Source organism: Brachyhypopomus gauderio, chromosome 9, assembly GCF_052324685.1.
Source record: "Brachyhypopomus gauderio isolate BG-103 chromosome 9, BGAUD_0.2, whole genome shotgun sequence".
Classification (NCBI taxonomy): domain Eukaryota; kingdom Metazoa; phylum Chordata; class Actinopteri; order Gymnotiformes; family Hypopomidae; genus Brachyhypopomus; species Brachyhypopomus gauderio.
Genome location: NC_135219.1, coordinates 22,235,216 through 22,251,967, shown reverse-complemented (window position 1 = coordinate 22,251,967; position 16,752 = coordinate 22,235,216). Strand labels below are relative to the sequence as shown.

Sequence of the window (16,752 nt, the reverse complement as noted above, 5' to 3'; positions counted from 1 at the left end):
CTTACTGACTGAAATTTATTGTAGACATAAAAATGAGCACTGTACTAGAACAAAGTTTACTTTACAACCGCATCTCACTTCTTCAGGGTGCGTGCTAAGCTGATAAATAATAGCTTATCAATTAATTCCTGTTATGCCATAATCACAATAAGTGCAACATTCAACTAAAAGCTGCTGTCCTGTATAAGCTGACTGATGTACCTCAACACAGTATGGCCAGACTTTCCTGTGCTAATCACACAACAGTTTGTCCACACCCCACTCCCCTTCCTCTCCGGCTTCCTGCACTTCTACACTCTAAATGACACTTAGTTGTAATCACTAAAAGTTACCCATGAATCTGATGAATTCAATATAAATGCTAGTTTTGGCAATTTACCTTTGACTGAGTATAGCGTATACGCAGATGGCTAAGCTATGAAAATACATGAGCTGGCAAAGAGCATTACTTCTCCAAAGATAGAGGCAGAAGTTCTGAAGTCCAAAATGAGACCAAACATGGACTTTCCTCACCATTTCCATAAATGGACGCAGTTTAAATTCCCGAAGCCCATCAATTGTTCTTGCACACCTGTACACCATTAGGACTTTTGGACTCTGCTATTCTGTCAGGCAATTTGTACTTCATGTCTTTTCCTTTGTGTGTTTGCATACTGAGTTTAAAACGAGGCTAAAAACTAAAGCTGGCTTGTGACAGACTTCAAGGTATGTAGAGAAGGCATTTTTATGGCAGTGTTCTCTGATCTAAAAGCATACCATTTTAAAGTTTGCTGTAGGCCTTATAAACTGAGCCTGATAATATAAACACATAACTATTCTATAATGTTATTTGCTTTTTGACAGGTCAAGATATAGGACTGCAACCAGACATCCTGTAGGCAGGCTCAACCTGGAATCAAACAAGTGCATTAGAGTAACAGATAAGATCACCTTCTAGATCCCCTACACAATGTCAACCTGTAACGTGTTGTCTACGTCTGTTACTCAGATCTACAGTGGTCCATACTGATCTGTTACTCAAATGCAGTCCGTGTTTTGTAAGTGTCACAAGGTTGATCTTCAAGTCTTCGATCGTGTGGGTGTGTGGCGTGACACATGGTGTGACTTGGCTGCTGTCAGAACTGGCGGGAGGTGCTCTGGTCAGACTGCAGCAGTCTGACGATTGAGGGGTCACTTTTGGCACCTTTGATGAACTCCTCCAGGGAAAGTCTCCCTGCAGTATGACAGAGGAAAAGGGGGGGGGGGGGGGTGTCACTGCTTTTATAACCAGTCAGGCTGAATACTCACACAAGAACAAAAGCAACTCGCACTGGAATTTAGTCGTCCATGTGTTTACACCTACAAATACAGATGACATTTTAAATGATGGCCACTTAATTGGCCCTTACCACTAGTGTTCCACAGATGAAGGTTTCTTCTTCATCAGGGATGTATCTTATAGATATCTTACTGTCTTACAGACTACTGCTCAGCTGAAGAAATGTTACTGTCCAGAGAGTATATGATCAGATGTGTTGTTGAGCTCCTATGTGCACTGAACTCACAAATGTCAGATTAGTTATGGAATATTTCACAGACAAGAGGGACCCTGATGTTTTCCCGGTGATAACACAGGCAATTGTGTCCCTGATGGCCACAGACCACAGATGACAATCAGCATCACAGCTGTGACTCTGCACTGGATCCCAGCTGGGGGCTACAAGTGTCACTGCTTACTGAAGGGTAATTTTTCAGTTTTTAGTTAACCAGCTTATGTGACACTGCGGTTTACTTTGAGGAGTCAGTGAGTTACTGTTTAGTGGTGAATAAAAGAAAAATTCACCATCATTGTCGGTGTCCATCTGTCTGAAGATCTTGTCGGTGCGTTTCTCTGGGGTTGACTCATCCTCTGGCATCTTCATCACTGATGACACCATTTTGTAAATTGCCTGTGGTTATGAACCCGAAACACATCAAGAGATAATGTGTGGATCAGTTTCATTTATACAGTTGCCTATTTATCACTAATTTCATTTTTTTTCCTGTGGAATAATCTTTGAATATAATTGACAATCCAAAGAATGTCAACAGTGTTTTATTTACCAGCAGTCTAATTCTAACTAAGCCTGTGGAAACGAGTTGTGGAGATCTGTTTATTCAGGTGCACTACACTGCCAGACATTAAACTGAGTTAATATTGATATTGTAACAAGTGACTCGTGTTAAAATGACTCAGAGAGCAAATACTGAATTGAAAGTGTGCAAAAACAAGAATTAAAAAAGGAATAGTAAAGAGATAACACTAGCACATTTATCGGGAAGCAAGTAAAATCAGAGATGCCACTTCTCCAGAAGCTGTTTAATAACGTAGTATTAACACTGTGATCAGTAGTAAGAAATGTTATTTTTGTTTAATAGATGGAATGAATATAATAGGGTTCTGGTGAAATGTGATAATTATTGGTGTGGTTAACTAGTATGTCACACAGCTCGTGTGTTATATAGCTCATGTTTAACATGGTTGGTGTGTTTCTGGTGTTTTTCACCTGTACTATCTCCAACATCTCCGCTCGGCTGATGTATCCGTTCCCATCCAGGTCATACATGCTGAAAGCCCAGCGAAGCTTCTGCTCCAGGCCTCCCCGGGACGTCACGCTCAGCGCGATAATGAACTCCCGGAAGTCAATGGTGGTGTCGCCGTTGGTGTCAAACGTGCGAAAAACGTGCTCTGCGAACTTGGAGGCGTCCCCATACGGGAAGAAGTTGGCATAGATTTTCTTGAACTCGTCAACAGTTAAGTGGCCAGTAGGGCAGTCTTTGAGGAAGCCTCGGTACCACTCCTGCAGCTCGTGGTCTGTGAACTCTGTGTTTTCCCGCAGGTCATTCAGAACCTCGGGGCGTAGTTTGCTGTTCTGTTTCCCCATGTCGGAGCCCTGCTGCAGACTGTTCTAGGACCTCACTGCTGGATCACCTGCGTTGTGTCTTTCTGGCCCTAAACAAAGGTACATTGTAGAAGAATTATAATAGCTGCTGTTAGATGATGCTCATGTTTTCCAGTATTCCCATTGTCATACAAATGATTTTTTGTCCTTTATTTGTCTCCTGCCAGAACAGGATTTGGCCAGATGGGGAATGTGTTTCCCTTAGTGAGATGAGGGAGTGGAGTCTAGTATCCATGGATACCATTTAAAACCTTATTAAGGTGAGAATTTATTGATTTCTTGATTGTGGGGGGTTAACGGCCATCTGGGAATCTTGGAGACAGAGAGAACTCTTACAAAAGGTCATGTCTGGCTCTAAATAACCCTAGAAACCATCAAGACTGTTACCAGCCACATAATAAGAAGGGGGTTACATTTCAGTCTATATAGGTACGTTTAAATGCCAAGTTCTTTGGGGTTTCATTCTGCCTAGTAATATGTTACAATCCTTTAGTCAAACTTATAACCCTGTGTATGTCTGAGAAGGCATGATACTTAGATATTAGGATGAAGGGCTTGTTCGCCGTTTAAAACATCTCCCCAGATAACACCAGCACCTCTGAGTAAAAACCTCTGCTGAAACAACACTGTATAACATTCTACTTCATACAGAGGATCACACTCATACACTAGTTTACCACACACCCTGTCAAACTGTACGTAAGTTCACCCTAAATTGTGGTAAAACACTGAAGAATAGGGCAAACGTTCGATTGAATCTCGCCATTCTCTCATGCCTCTGTAATATCATGGCGAAGCAGGGCGTCTAGATCATGCGGAGTACGCCATGTTGGCTCTTTAGGGTCTGGCAAGAATCACTCCATAGACTAAACTGTGACAAACAACCTTATTTTCCTCTTTCCTCAAAACGAAAGAGACCAAAAAAAAAATAATAATGAAGGCACAAAAAACATCTGTTTCCTAGGCACCGGGAAAGAGATTTTTAAATAGCATACATTAAATGCATTATATGGAGACCATGTGACAGGCGAGGTGGCACGGTCTGGCAAAATTTAATGATGGGTTATATAATTCAGCTACACCTTCCACTTAACCCATAAAAGCTTTATTGTCCTGAAGGAGAAATGACCACGTGTGTCTGTGTGCTCTCCCCTGTACACCCTTTTTGATATGTTTGTCTCTCATCTTTAATGTGTCAATCATTTACAATTTTCTGTAATCAGATTTGAATCAATCATTTGCTGTTGCCATGGCTCTTCCAGTCAGTATAGGATTGGTGCAACAAAAGAAAAAGGCAGAGTGCACAAGGTACAGCCCTGCGTATGTCAGAACATCAACTCATCAGCAAAAGCCTGATGAACTGAGTCATCTTTGTTGTTTCTAAAATGGAACACATGTAGAGCTAATTATTACCAATTGGAATTGCTACTAAAAATGGTTCCTGGGCCCCTGTTACAGCTGATGAGCTTGACTCAGTTTCTTATCATTTGATGAGCTAGAACTGTTTTGCGCTGTGCTACAGCATTAAAAGACGACATCCCAGAGGCTTTGGCCACAGGCTGGATTCTCTGCGTTCATGTTTTCTGGGCGTCCACATGTTCAGCAGCCAGTGGTCTCACTCTGTCTGCAGATGTCTACAAGATGGTCACTCATAGCTCCTCCTTAAACTTGTTGTGTGTCACTGCTGTCGTGCACGTGCAGACAAAAACACGCGTGTCGTGATCAAACTCCCTTCCTACTTCACTCCCACACTCACCCAGCCTCAAGAACTGTCCGATCTGATCGACAAAAATGCAAGCAAATACAAATGTAGTGACTTTAGGGTTACAAATGCGTAATATTGCTACCAGAAAGGGTCCCCACAGGTCCTATTAAATGGAAAGTGACATAGTGGTGGTAATACAGAGCTCAAATTCGGGCAGATGTATTTTGGATGAACTAATGCCACAAAGAAGCTGAGGTAGAAATTCAAAAAATATTGAAGGTTTTAAAAGTAACAACGGTGTGTGCAAAATGTTATTATTAGAGAACATATATTCTGTAGATGTAGTCATTTATAATACCGACTGTTTTTATAAGACCAAATACAGATGCATCTCTGACTTTCAGTTGGGAGCAATAGATGCTGTATGTCCTCATTCACAATCAATCTGCCAGAATTTTGCTGAATTCTCCAGGGCCCTTCATGTCCTACTTTATTCAGCTGATTTCACTGCAGTTGTCTTCATATGTAGCAATTCAAGGCACAAGCTACGAAAAGTTCCATCCCTCAGAATCAGTTTGGAAATTCTGTGTTATCCTGAGCTATCTCTAGGTTTCAACAAGCAAGAATAAAGCAATTATTGACCAATCATCATTTCATTTTTTACATTTTTTGCTTACAATTGCATCTCGAAATAACTAAGAATGTTTCTAATGAAAACAAAGTTTGTGTTTATTTATTAGGGACGGACTAACTTTTCATACTGTTGATGCATGTTTGAGATTTTTGTTAAATGCTTTTGTTGAATTTTAATTACACTGACCCCTCTAGGTCTGTTTCTCTTGTCCAATTAATGTGTTATTATCTGTCATAACTGGTCAAAATACAAATATGGCTAAATATTCTACCATGAATACCCTGAATACTCTCTCTAGTTTTGTGCTCACCACTACGGTGTTAAACCTGTCTCCTGTGCAGACTGTGTTGCTCGTCCGGTCTCGCGTTTACACTGACTAAGGCTGTTTATGTAACACCTCTGTACTCCAGGCCACGGTTGCCTGCCTTTGTCATTCTGTCTCTCTTCACAGCAGCCCACATTCCCAGCGCCTAGCTGTCCGCCTTGTTATTCTGGTTAATGGCACTGTTCTTTTGCACCATACAACTGGTGTGCCCACACTAGCCTACTGCATGAGTTAAGACTGCCCTTTAATAAACAGTTTCACACCTGCTTTATTACCAGATGCCTTTTAAAGACACGTGTTTACACATATTGTAGGCCTGTTTCTTGCCTACTTCTGCACTGACTATGGAACTACTTTGGATCGGATTTCTGTCCTTCCACACAGGTGTACAGTCATACGGCACAAGTGTACTCACTGGAAAGTGAGAGCCACACCGTTTGGGTTTGAACACATCGGCTGTGTCAGTTCAGTTCTCCAGGTGGCAGTCCAGTAGCAGGTTATCATCCCTGACTCATCATGCATTAAACATCAACTCCATTAACCTCTTTGTGTTTGGGTCTGTGTTGGCCTCATTAAGTCCCCCATCTCCAAAAGGAGTATAACCCAAATTCACCCTGACAGGTGTCAAAAGATCAGCAGGATAGAAATCCAGTATCTTTCTCCTGCTCCACCGAACCATAAGATGACACTTAAACAAACAACATGTGTGCTCGGGCATCAGAGAATTCTGGGTATTTTTTTCCACCAGAATAGTTGGTTTTGGCGTTAGAAGGTCATTTGATACACATATCATTGACTGGTACAGATAAATTGAAACATTTAATGAAACAAATGATTCACTTTGCTTGTCAGGGTTGCATAAAAAACTGATTTGCCTAAAATAGGTCTGAGGATAAGTTAACACAGCTCAGGTATGTCTGCTGCAAGGCTGTCTCCATGACTCCACAGGGCCTCAACTGAAAATCATGTGAACCATCGACCACTTATTCCTGCTGTGGGGACATGCTGTGACCCCTGCGTTGCATTTAGTCACAAAACAAACGACCTGAGACAAGATGTGTTTTACTAGACTAAATGCTGTTATAAGTGGACAGTTTTTAAAGCATGTTCCGTATAGCCTGACGGAGCTACTGCTATTCACTACTGAGGTTTTTTTTTCCACCGAGAAGTAAAGGTGGTGACTCAGTCACTGGTATTTCTACACAAATACTTAAAATGTGTGTGTTACTTAAATTACTTTCGCGCCGAGCTCTTTCATGAATATCTTTTAGTGTCACAGACTTTATATGATGATTACGTCCAAGACGTCTTCAAAAATCTATGTGAATTCGACATTTGGTGGACAAATACGTTGATGCCACACCTACCTCCACCCATCGCTCCGCCAAACAGTGAGAGATGAGGATAAAAGGTACAACGGGTTTGTGTAACGTGGGATATTCGTAGTTGGTCACAATGCCATTATTTCAAAAGTCTGCGTTGGTCAGAAAATCCTTTAAAAAAAGTATACAGTAATGATGAACCGAACCTTACGGTAGGCATCTTGCATAGTTTAAAATGAACGCCCAGCCTATAGTTTTAACAAGAACTTAACCAAGATCTCAACTCACCGTGAAGAAGTGTTAAGAAGCAAAGGACCCCGGTTGTTTGACCCGAATAGGATTTGTCCGTTTGGTTCTGTTCAATGGGAGTGTCCACACTAAACCTTCACCAGTTGCTCTAATGGAAAAAAAGTAGCAGTAGTTTAAAAGCTACCTATAACTACGACTTTTAAAATGGGATATTTGCAAACGCACCCATTAATCTACATAGATCGTCGCGCAGTATTTAAAAAGATCTGATAGCACATCTGTAGCTTTAATTCTTCAGATGGAAAGGTCGGCTCCATCATTTCTCAAACGAATGCTAGAAACATCATCATTGAGGCTACCAGGAGATCTGACACCCTAGATCTCCTTGCTCTGTTGTTAATGGGCGCATCCAAGACTATTTGTAGGGGGAGAAGTTGAAGTTGTTCAGATGTTTTAACATTTTTATATTTATTCATTAAGATTTTCGTCACGGAAGTATTTGATATAGAATATTTACATGTACAAAATACAATTTGTTCCTAAGAACAGCAGACAATATGCATCCACATTGTCAGGTAATTTAATAAAACAACCGATGGTAACGCGTGGTTCAGTCCATATACTCTTCGGTGGATCAGGCGGTTGTCTCTACCGCGGAAACAGCATTTCTAAGTCCAGCGGGGAAATTAGTGTTTTACACATAGCACGAAATGCTCTTTAAAAATAATATAATGTAAATATGTAAAGACAATTAACAATTGTATCTCTTCTATATTCATTACTTTTGCCAGTTAAAAAAATAAAGTAATTCTGAAAATTAGCTGACCTAATAAACAAATTGGTTTTCTGAAACAGTTAATATGTAATCGTGCTTCTTAAAGTATCGCTTGTTTTGTAGCTCAGCAGAGGGCAGTAGTTGAAAGCAGCTTGGAGAAAGTGGGCAGAGACCGTGTGTGTGTGTGTGCCCGCGTGTGTGTGAGAGAGAGTATCTTTTAGCAGTTAAGTGGACAATGGAACACTGGAACACTGTCAACGCTGAGGAGAGTTTACTCTGAATCTAGTTCTACTCTTATATTGACGTACATGTCTATGCATACATACACAAATGCGTGCTTTGAAGGGCTAATGTGACTGGAACCGAGACTACTCCTCAACCCCAATTCACTGTAATGCACTTCCACTTCGTTCTGCTGGCCCTCATTTTAATGAAAACCTCATTTCTGGGTAAATGCTCAAGGGAGACATGTCCAACATTTTGCTGGCCATGAAATTAGCAGGAGGTTGCCCGTGTGAACATAACACACGTCATACGCTTTGTTTGGACTCTAAATGTTATGAACTAGGATTTTCTGAGATGCTCCACCAGGAGACATTACATGCTGCACCAGCTGCTGGATCCATTAGAGCAGACGACTGAAGCGGACTAGTATTTTTGTTTACTGTTTTCTGCCCTAGGCAGACTCAGGTACCTTCTGCATAATTCACCATATTCTCTTGTGCTTTGCTGCTGTTCTTTCTTTATTCACTTACAGTCCTTTTAAAAAAAAGCTGTTTACGTACAAAGTCCCCAGTGCCACAAATGATTCAAACATTGGCTATTTTAAGCCTGCTTCACACACAGACAAAAAGAAAACAATAAAACTTCATCTCATTACTTACCAAATTATTTGTTTTTATTAAATGTTAATTGATACAATTTTATTAGAGGCTTACAACAAGCTGCAACATATTCTACCTATAAACTATGGCCAGATACTATAGTTTAAAGACATGACTTGACACATTTTAAGGACATGTTTTGACACAGTTCAAAAACACTGACTGTGCCAACAAAATATTGACCACCTGAACTGTCCAGGCAGGCCAAGCATTACACATTAGCTTGAAAATGTTTAAGTGTAATCTAGTGCATAGTCCACATATTGAAACCTTATGGAATATGTATGTCATGTTTATTTCATACAATACTTTGTTTTTGCTTTAAAGACGTCATGTAAAAATGCTGTCCAACATTTCTTTAGCAATATATCCACATTTTTACTACCTCGTACCAACACTGTATGAGGAATACAAAGTCAAAGACTTTGACTGTGAGGGATACTTTGTTTAGCAGGTATGCTTCATAAGTGTACTATAGATCTGCTAGCATTCACATTTCCTCATCCACTTTCTATACTGTTCATTACTGGTCTGTTTCTGACCATAGAAACACTGCTGACCTGATATATTTTTGGTTGTTGGATCATCTGCTGGATTATTGTTGCCAATCAGATTGCAAGAAACTGTCATCATCTCTCTGCTACTTCCAATAATCTAACAGTACAAAGTTTAGAATTATTTGTTCATCATCTATTTGAATAAAATGTATTCAATGTTTTACTAAAATATTATTTTGTTTATTTAAATGTATTAATTAAATTTATTCCAGGTTAAACAAGAAATTATTTGAACGCTATTAGTATTATAGATGACAAATAATATGAATAATGGTAATCTTATCCAATAATATATGACAACATTAATAATACAAACAGCAACAACAATATTAAATAAAATAGCTTAGAATAATATATTAAAAAAAAACTTATTGGTGACATGTGTCCAGTGAATTTAAGTGTCCAGTAATTCAAGTTCACATCTGACTGATTACAGGGTAAAGTTTGTACTATGTACTTAAGCAATCTACTTAGGTAGCAGATCAACATTAGATTTTTACATGGTAATCATTTTGATGACGAGACAGTGATTAGAATGGAACTCTGACCACTGCTTGTTTTCTGTATCTTTATGGTGTACAAAAGACATAAAGTCTTTTGTCTATTAGTACATAGAGTCCATATCTGTGTCCATGTCACACACATATGCATGAATACACACACACATACACAATCGCAGATGAATCTTTAGCCCATAGGATCCAAAGTTGTTTAAGGTGTCCATATTTACCATGAGACTATACCCTTCAGATCCAGTTTAGAAATATCAAGTGTGGACACTTTACTCCCTTCCTGCTGTATTTTGAGCTAGTTTGTACATGTGGTGTACAATTGTGTACTAATGCAGAATGTAGAAGTCAGTTTACACTAAAATGTTAATGTTTTATCTATATTATGATATTTTATCATACTGGTCAATAACCAATTGACCAAACTACAAAAAAACCAAACTATAAAGATTTATTGGTCTTGGTCCAAATAATTGAAAGGAAGAAGTCATTTCCTAACAAAATACTCATGTAGGATAATAGATAATAGAGGTTTTAATGTAGGATATGGGTCACAAATGACACTGCATGTCTATCTTGTTGTAAGAGAAGTATGTATGGTATGCATTTAAATGATGTATTGTCTCTTAGAATGCATGCTTGAAAGGAAGAATATAGCAAAAATTACATCCCGTATGTGTTCATGGAGTGTAAACCAAGAAAACGGTTTGAACTGTTTTACTGTTTTAACTGTCCTAAAATAAGTTTTTTAAAATGTTCAGCATCATTTGTTTCATTTTTTCCTACAACAGTTAAGTTCATGACAGATTATGGCAGACATTTAGAAACCGATGCTGCTACACACTACGCTATAGCAGACTGTTAGTATATTTATACAATTTCTTTGTATGTTAAACTTTTTTCAAAGGATTTTCACAGTACTTTACACAGTATTTTGAGGATGTGATATTCCTGAAGTGTATGAGACCATTTTGCCCCAAATCGACTTCTGCACTCTGCCTATTGACATATTTTTTTTCTGGTCATTATTGTATGACTGAAAAAAACCCCAGCAGATTTCTAACTAAGTGCAAAGGGAAGACAGAAACCTGTCTAAACATTAATGTCATTGTAGAGTATTTTGTCATAAAAATGCCTGGCTTAAACACTCAGAATTCTTTTGGAAAGACTGTTCAGCAGCTCTGGTGCAGTGTTTTGCAATTTTGAGGCTGATCTGAAGGAAAGGAATGAGCTCATCGAGCTGGTCCAAAGGTTGTATTCAACTCAAATTTGAGGCTCAAAGTTCATCCACAATATGGGTGTGTGCCCATATAGTTGTTTGTATAATATAGTGTCCATTATTGAGTGTACTGTCTTTAGTATGTTTGTATTTCTTACAGAGAAATCTTACAGAGTAATCTTTGCAACATACTCTCCAAATAAATAAATAAGATTCTTTTTGGCCTGCACAAAGGTGCAATTCAAATGTCATCATAAATACGTATTTGATAAATAAATAAGAAATAAAGTATTTTGTGGTTCTAGTATGTATTCTTTCAGTGTGCCATTGAATAAGGTATTTATATAAATAAAAAAAACCCATTGTTGACATATAATATAATGAATGTGTTAATTATATGATGGATGCATTCCTCCATTCTGGTCCAAAACATTAATATAATAATACCATTCTGGTCCAAACTTTCCACATATTTCTTTTAATCTCTCACTATTTGAGCTCTCACAAACTATAATACTCATCTAGTTGTATTAAGTAATCTCAGAACTACAATAGTGATAATAGGGGCAGTAATGGTCTGGTGGTTAAGGAACCGGTCTTGTGACCAGAGGGTTGTGGGTTCGATTCCTAGGCCTGAGGCCATGACTGAGGTGCCCTTGAGCAAGGCACCTAACCCTAACTGCTCCCTGGGCGCCGGGCTAGGGCTGTCCACCGCTCTTGGCATGTGTGCACCACAGCCCCCTAGTAATCACTAGTGTGTGTGTTTGTGTGTTCTAACTGCACTGATGGGTAAAAAGCGGAAGACAAATTTCGATTGCAGTGAAAAATCACAAATGGCACATTTACATTTTACATTTACAATAGTCCATGCACCACCACAGCAGTGGCCATTATAGCCTGGTTTAACTATTGTGTGATAGACTAGTGTGATATTGTACATATTCAATCCACCAGATGCTGTCTCATTCAGGGACGTCTTCAGATTAAGGTTTATAAATAGGGACTGGACATATTACATTACATTTAAATATAGTAATAAAATGAATTTTATTAATATTTATTAAAAGGAAACCCCACCAGATGACAGTCAGAAAGTCAAAGCTGTGTAAGTTTCTAAAGGGAGAACAAAGACCTGATAAACTGTTTTTGCTTATTTATGTTGAGTCAAAGTGTTATGTTGAATCAAAGTTAGTTTTCAAAATAACAAATAATTATATAGTCTGCATTGAGTCTAACTGAGTCTAACATGACTTTAGTCTGTGAAATGAACTCACAATGTGAGTCAGACATCTTATTAAGCTTAGATTAGATAAGAATGAAATGCTGAGTGATTGGATTTGAAATCAAATGTCAGAGCACTAGAATAGAGTCAGTGAGAGGTTATCTGATCAGCTCTGCCTTAAAAGCTGTTATTCTACAAACACCAGCAGCAAGAAGCAAGGAATGTTGAAGTTTGTGTATTGTTTTGTGACTTCAGTCAAACAAAACTGCCTGAAAAGACAGTTATATTAGACATGTATGGCTGCAAATATATATCAATGTAAAAGTTATTAGAAGGAAATAAAGAAAAATGTAAAGAAGAAACTGCATGTATTATAGATCTGTATAGAACAATGTTGGCAGTGAATTATTTAGGTTATACAATACATGTCTCATAAAGTTAGATAATAGGTTTGATTAGATGGCAAATACATGATTTTGGAGTGGTACAACTGCTATAGTAAGCTGGAGTAGCCTTCTGCTTCCCTATAATATTGAGCTCACAGTAATACATCTTATGAACTGAAAGTCAGTTTAATACTTGTGTGTGTGCGTGTGCGTGTGCGTGCATGCTCATGCATGTTTGTCTCTAGTAGACAATCTTTCCAATGATCACATTTTTGGTGCATGATTAATTAATCATTACTCAATGAACGAGGAACAAATGAGGTTATGAGTTTCTGACTATTGAGTAAGCCTTTGCAAACAGGACGAAAGACCTCAGTGTTCATGATGTATATTGTGCAACAATTTCATAAATCAGTGCAATTTGAATACCTAGATGCTAGAAGCAGTTCATCAAAGAACACGAATGAGCAAACTAGACTGGCTTACATGTTTTCAGGTTAAAAGGATAAAAGGTGCCTGACACCTCTTTATTTGGGTAGCAGCTATGACCAGCATATTTCTGTTGGTAGATCTAAGAACCTTTGCAGGGACATAGTTAAGAATCAGTTAATGTATGTATGATGTAGTAAGACCATGAACCATTGAAAGTCTTCTACAAGACATGTCAAGTGCAGCTGTCTGAGAATAAATGGAATATAAATCTTGCTTCTCATGTGTCAAAATTCCTGCCCACCATTTTGCACTCTCTAGAAGATAGACATAGATCTCTTTCTTAGACCAAAGAAAGAGCTTTGCAGTAGCCAGACAAGTTGACAAGAGCAGATATTTGTATAGAAAAAGCAGGTGTGTACAGATTAAATCATCATTGTCTCAGAATTGAAACTTGAGGTACTCCACACTTGAATTAATTAGTTTCAAGCGCAGAATCACTTTCATAGTTACTCAGGTGTGATTGGAATCTATTTAAAACACAGTCAGAAAGTTTTACAAATGATTAAGAACTACCTGCGGTCAATTGTATCAAAAGCTATGCAAGGATCAAAGTACCATTTAAGACATTAGCGTTCAGTTCATCTGCTTTGTTTTTTTTACCATTCCTGAAATAATTTCACAACTGTGAATACTATAATTTATTTACATTTACAGTAACTTAGATTTGTCTATCTTCAAATGGATTTCAGTGTTATTTATTTATTATAATGTGGCAAAGGAAAAGAGCCACCATGTCATGTTGACTATTAAAAATGTATGTTAAAGGCATTGTATTGGTTAGATTAGCTATTAGATATCATGGGCGAAGTTTGATAGGATGCAGAGACGATCATGGCAAACACGTCATTTATTAATGCAAGCGACCACTGAAAGTAATGTTAGGCAAACACTCAACATGCAAACACGTAGACTCACGAAGACGAGCACGACAGGACTACCACACACAATATATACTGAACCCATAACAACACAAAATAAGCCCTGCGTGTAACACATTTGACTGATAAGATGGATGAACATTTACACAAACAACCACACCCACAGGAAGTGTATACACTATATTGATAAATATTTGCTGACGCAAACAAATCAGAATCAGGTGTTCCAATCACTTCCATGGCCACAGGTGTATAAAATTAAGCACCTAGGCATGCAGACTGTTTTTACAAACATTTGTGAAAGAATGGGTCTCTCAGGAGCTCAGTGAATTCCAGTGTGGAACTGTGATAAGATGCCACCTGTGCAACAAATCCAGTCGTGAAATTTCCTTGCTCCTAAATATTCCACAGTCAACTGTGAGCTGTATTATGAGAAAATTGAAGTGTTTAGGAATAACAGCAACTCAGCCACGAAGTGATAGGACACATAAACTGACGGAGCAGGGTGAGTGGATGCTGAAGTGCATAGGGCGAAGAGGTCACCAATTTTCTGCAGTCAATCACTACAGACATCCAGTCTTCATATGGCTTTTAGATCAGCTCAAGAACAGTGTGCAGAGAGCTTCATGGAATGAGTTTCCATGGTCGAGCAGCTACATCCAAACCATACATCACCAAGTGCAATGCAAAGCATTGGATGCAGTGGTGTAACTCCTGCTGCCACTGGACTCTATAGCAGTGGAGTATGTATATTCTCTGGAGTGACAAATTCGTGCATCTCCATCTGGCAATCCGATGGATGAGTCTGGGTTTGGCAGTTGCCAGGAGAACGGTCTTGCCTGACTCCATTGTTCCAAGTGTAAAGTTTGGTGGTGTGGGGTTGTTTTTCAGGAGAACCTTAGTTCCAGTGAAAGGAACTCTGAATGCTTCAGCATACCAAGACATTTTAGACATTCCATTCTCCCAACTTTGTGGGAACAGTTTGGAGGTGGCCCCTTTCATCTTTGAATATGACTGTGCACCAGTTCACTAAGCAAGGTCCATAAAGACATGGATGCCAGAGTTTGGTGTGGATGACCTTGACTGGCCGGCACAAAGTCCTGACCTCAACCTGATAGAACACCTTTGGGTTGAATTAGAGCGGAGACTGAGAGCCAGGTCTTCTTGTCCAACATCAGTATGTGACCACACAAATGTGCTTCTGGAAGAATGGTCAGAAATCTCCATGAACACACACCTAAACCTTGTGGATAGCCTTCTCAAAAGAGTTGAAGGTGTTCTAGCTGCAAAGGGTGAACCAACGTCATTGAACCCTATGGATTAGGAATGGGATGTCACTTAAGCTCATATATGAGTCAAGGAAGGTGAGCAAATACTTTTGCCAGTATAGTGTATATGGACATGGCCTACACATACACACGCCTGGACGCAAGGATCCGGAGCTGTAACGTGACATTAGTTATTGTTATTGGTTATTGGTTAGAATATCCTGTTTGCTGTGCATTTCCTCTAGTGAGATTAACATTAAATGCTGTTTCTATTACCTTTAAAAGGTTTCTGTAATGTGACATTATACATTTCTTTGTCTTTATCTCGGAGGATTCTTACAAACAAATGCAAGCGCTAACATAATCATCAATTCAGTTAAAAGGGTTTTATAAGATGCATCATTGCTGGATTACAGCAAAAAATAAACATTTCACCAAGTAATAGACTTGTGAAATATCTTTGAAAACAGAAGATCTTTGAATGAAAAGGTCATTCCAAGAATTGACCTCCTGGTGTACCTTGAACAACAACAACTGGGATCGGAAAAGAGCTTGCCTATCAGTGAACAATGTGCAGAACATACAATCTGCAGTATAAACAGGCTCAGAGAAGATACTTTGTTTCCTTTTGCAAAGCTCAGTGGTTTTTCAGTGTATCACTGATAGGCCCACATGTTCAGACAACTGCAAATTCGTAAGCATTTGTATGACCCAACTCAAGTTGATCATGGAACAAACTGTAAAGTGTAGGGTTAGTGAAAGGTGAAACCTTTTCTTATGACTTTCTCACTAGCTTGTTGTAATTCATCTGAACCTTTGGTGACATCCCAGTCAATATGACATGTGCTCATGTTCCAGTTCTCAGTGTGCATTTAGAAGATGTTGTTTTCAGTGTTATTCTATTAGACCATCTACACAGCATGCATACGTGCAACATGTATACTAATCACATAAGACAGTTGTTTTTCCAACACACACAAGATAATATTTTATTCTTTGACAGTAGGGGTTTTGCACTGTGGTATGTAACACTCAGGCTGAAGAACTGAAAAAGACTATATTATGTTGTGTTATCTCCAAAACAGAACCTGTCTGCTCTTGACAGTTGTCTGAAACCACTAACTTTTCCACATTATTAAACCATCTTTAACTTTTTGATCAGCAGACAACAGAACAGTAAGAAACCATACAGGTACTTAATGATTTCCTGTAAGACCAAGTGTTTTAAAATAATTTATCCAGGTTTAGATACCGAATTGTTTCTTTTCACTCAAATAACAGCGAACCTTTGAATTTAAAAGTATTATAACCACCTCATTATGAGCCAAATTGAAAGATTTTTTTTTATTTTGACTGAACTTAAAACACCTAAAACAGTAAGTTATTACACTTCAGCAGCAAGGAGA

At 38.6% G+C, this 16,752-nt stretch overlaps 1 protein-coding gene across 2 annotated transcripts; it reads right to left on the bottom strand.

Moving 5' to 3' along the window:
• Position 1: 1 nt before the first annotated feature.
• hpcal1 (hippocalcin-like 1) lies at positions 2-7,539 on the bottom strand. Of its 2 annotated transcripts, XM_077017953.1 has the most exons (6): positions 7,382-7,539; positions 7,196-7,304; positions 6,953-7,078; positions 2,526-2,971; positions 1,823-1,928; positions 2-1,213 (listed from the first exon to the last, which is right to left on the bottom strand). In XM_077017953.1, exons 4-6 carry the CDS (start codon positions 2,901-2,903, stop codon positions 1,116-1,118), a joined length of 582 nt encoding a protein of 193 aa, XP_076874068.1. In that variant the 5' UTR covers positions 2,904-2,971; positions 6,953-7,078; positions 7,196-7,304; positions 7,382-7,539; the 3' UTR covers positions 2-1,115. The 2 variants fall into 2 exon arrangements, with proteins under 2 accessions (XP_076874068.1, XP_076874067.1); XM_077017952.1 differs by lacking the exon at positions 6,953-7,078 and having other exon boundaries at positions 7,382-7,538.
• Positions 7,540-16,752: the final 9,213 nt, after the last annotated feature.

Bases quoted from the DNA above. Each gene is read 5' to 3' on its own strand.
- hpcal1 (XM_077017953.1), bottom strand. From the start codon at position 2,903: ATGGGGAAACAGAACAGCAAACTACGCCCCGAGGTTCTGAATGACCTG. The intron at 1,929-2,525 runs GTGAAAAACACC...TCATAACCACAG, and splicing joins AGATGTTGGAGATAGTACAG to GCAATTTACAAAATGGTGTC. The intron at 1,214-1,822 runs GTGAATTTTTCT...GTCATACTGCAG, and splicing joins GATGGACACCGACAATGATG to GGAGACTTTCCCTGGAGGAG.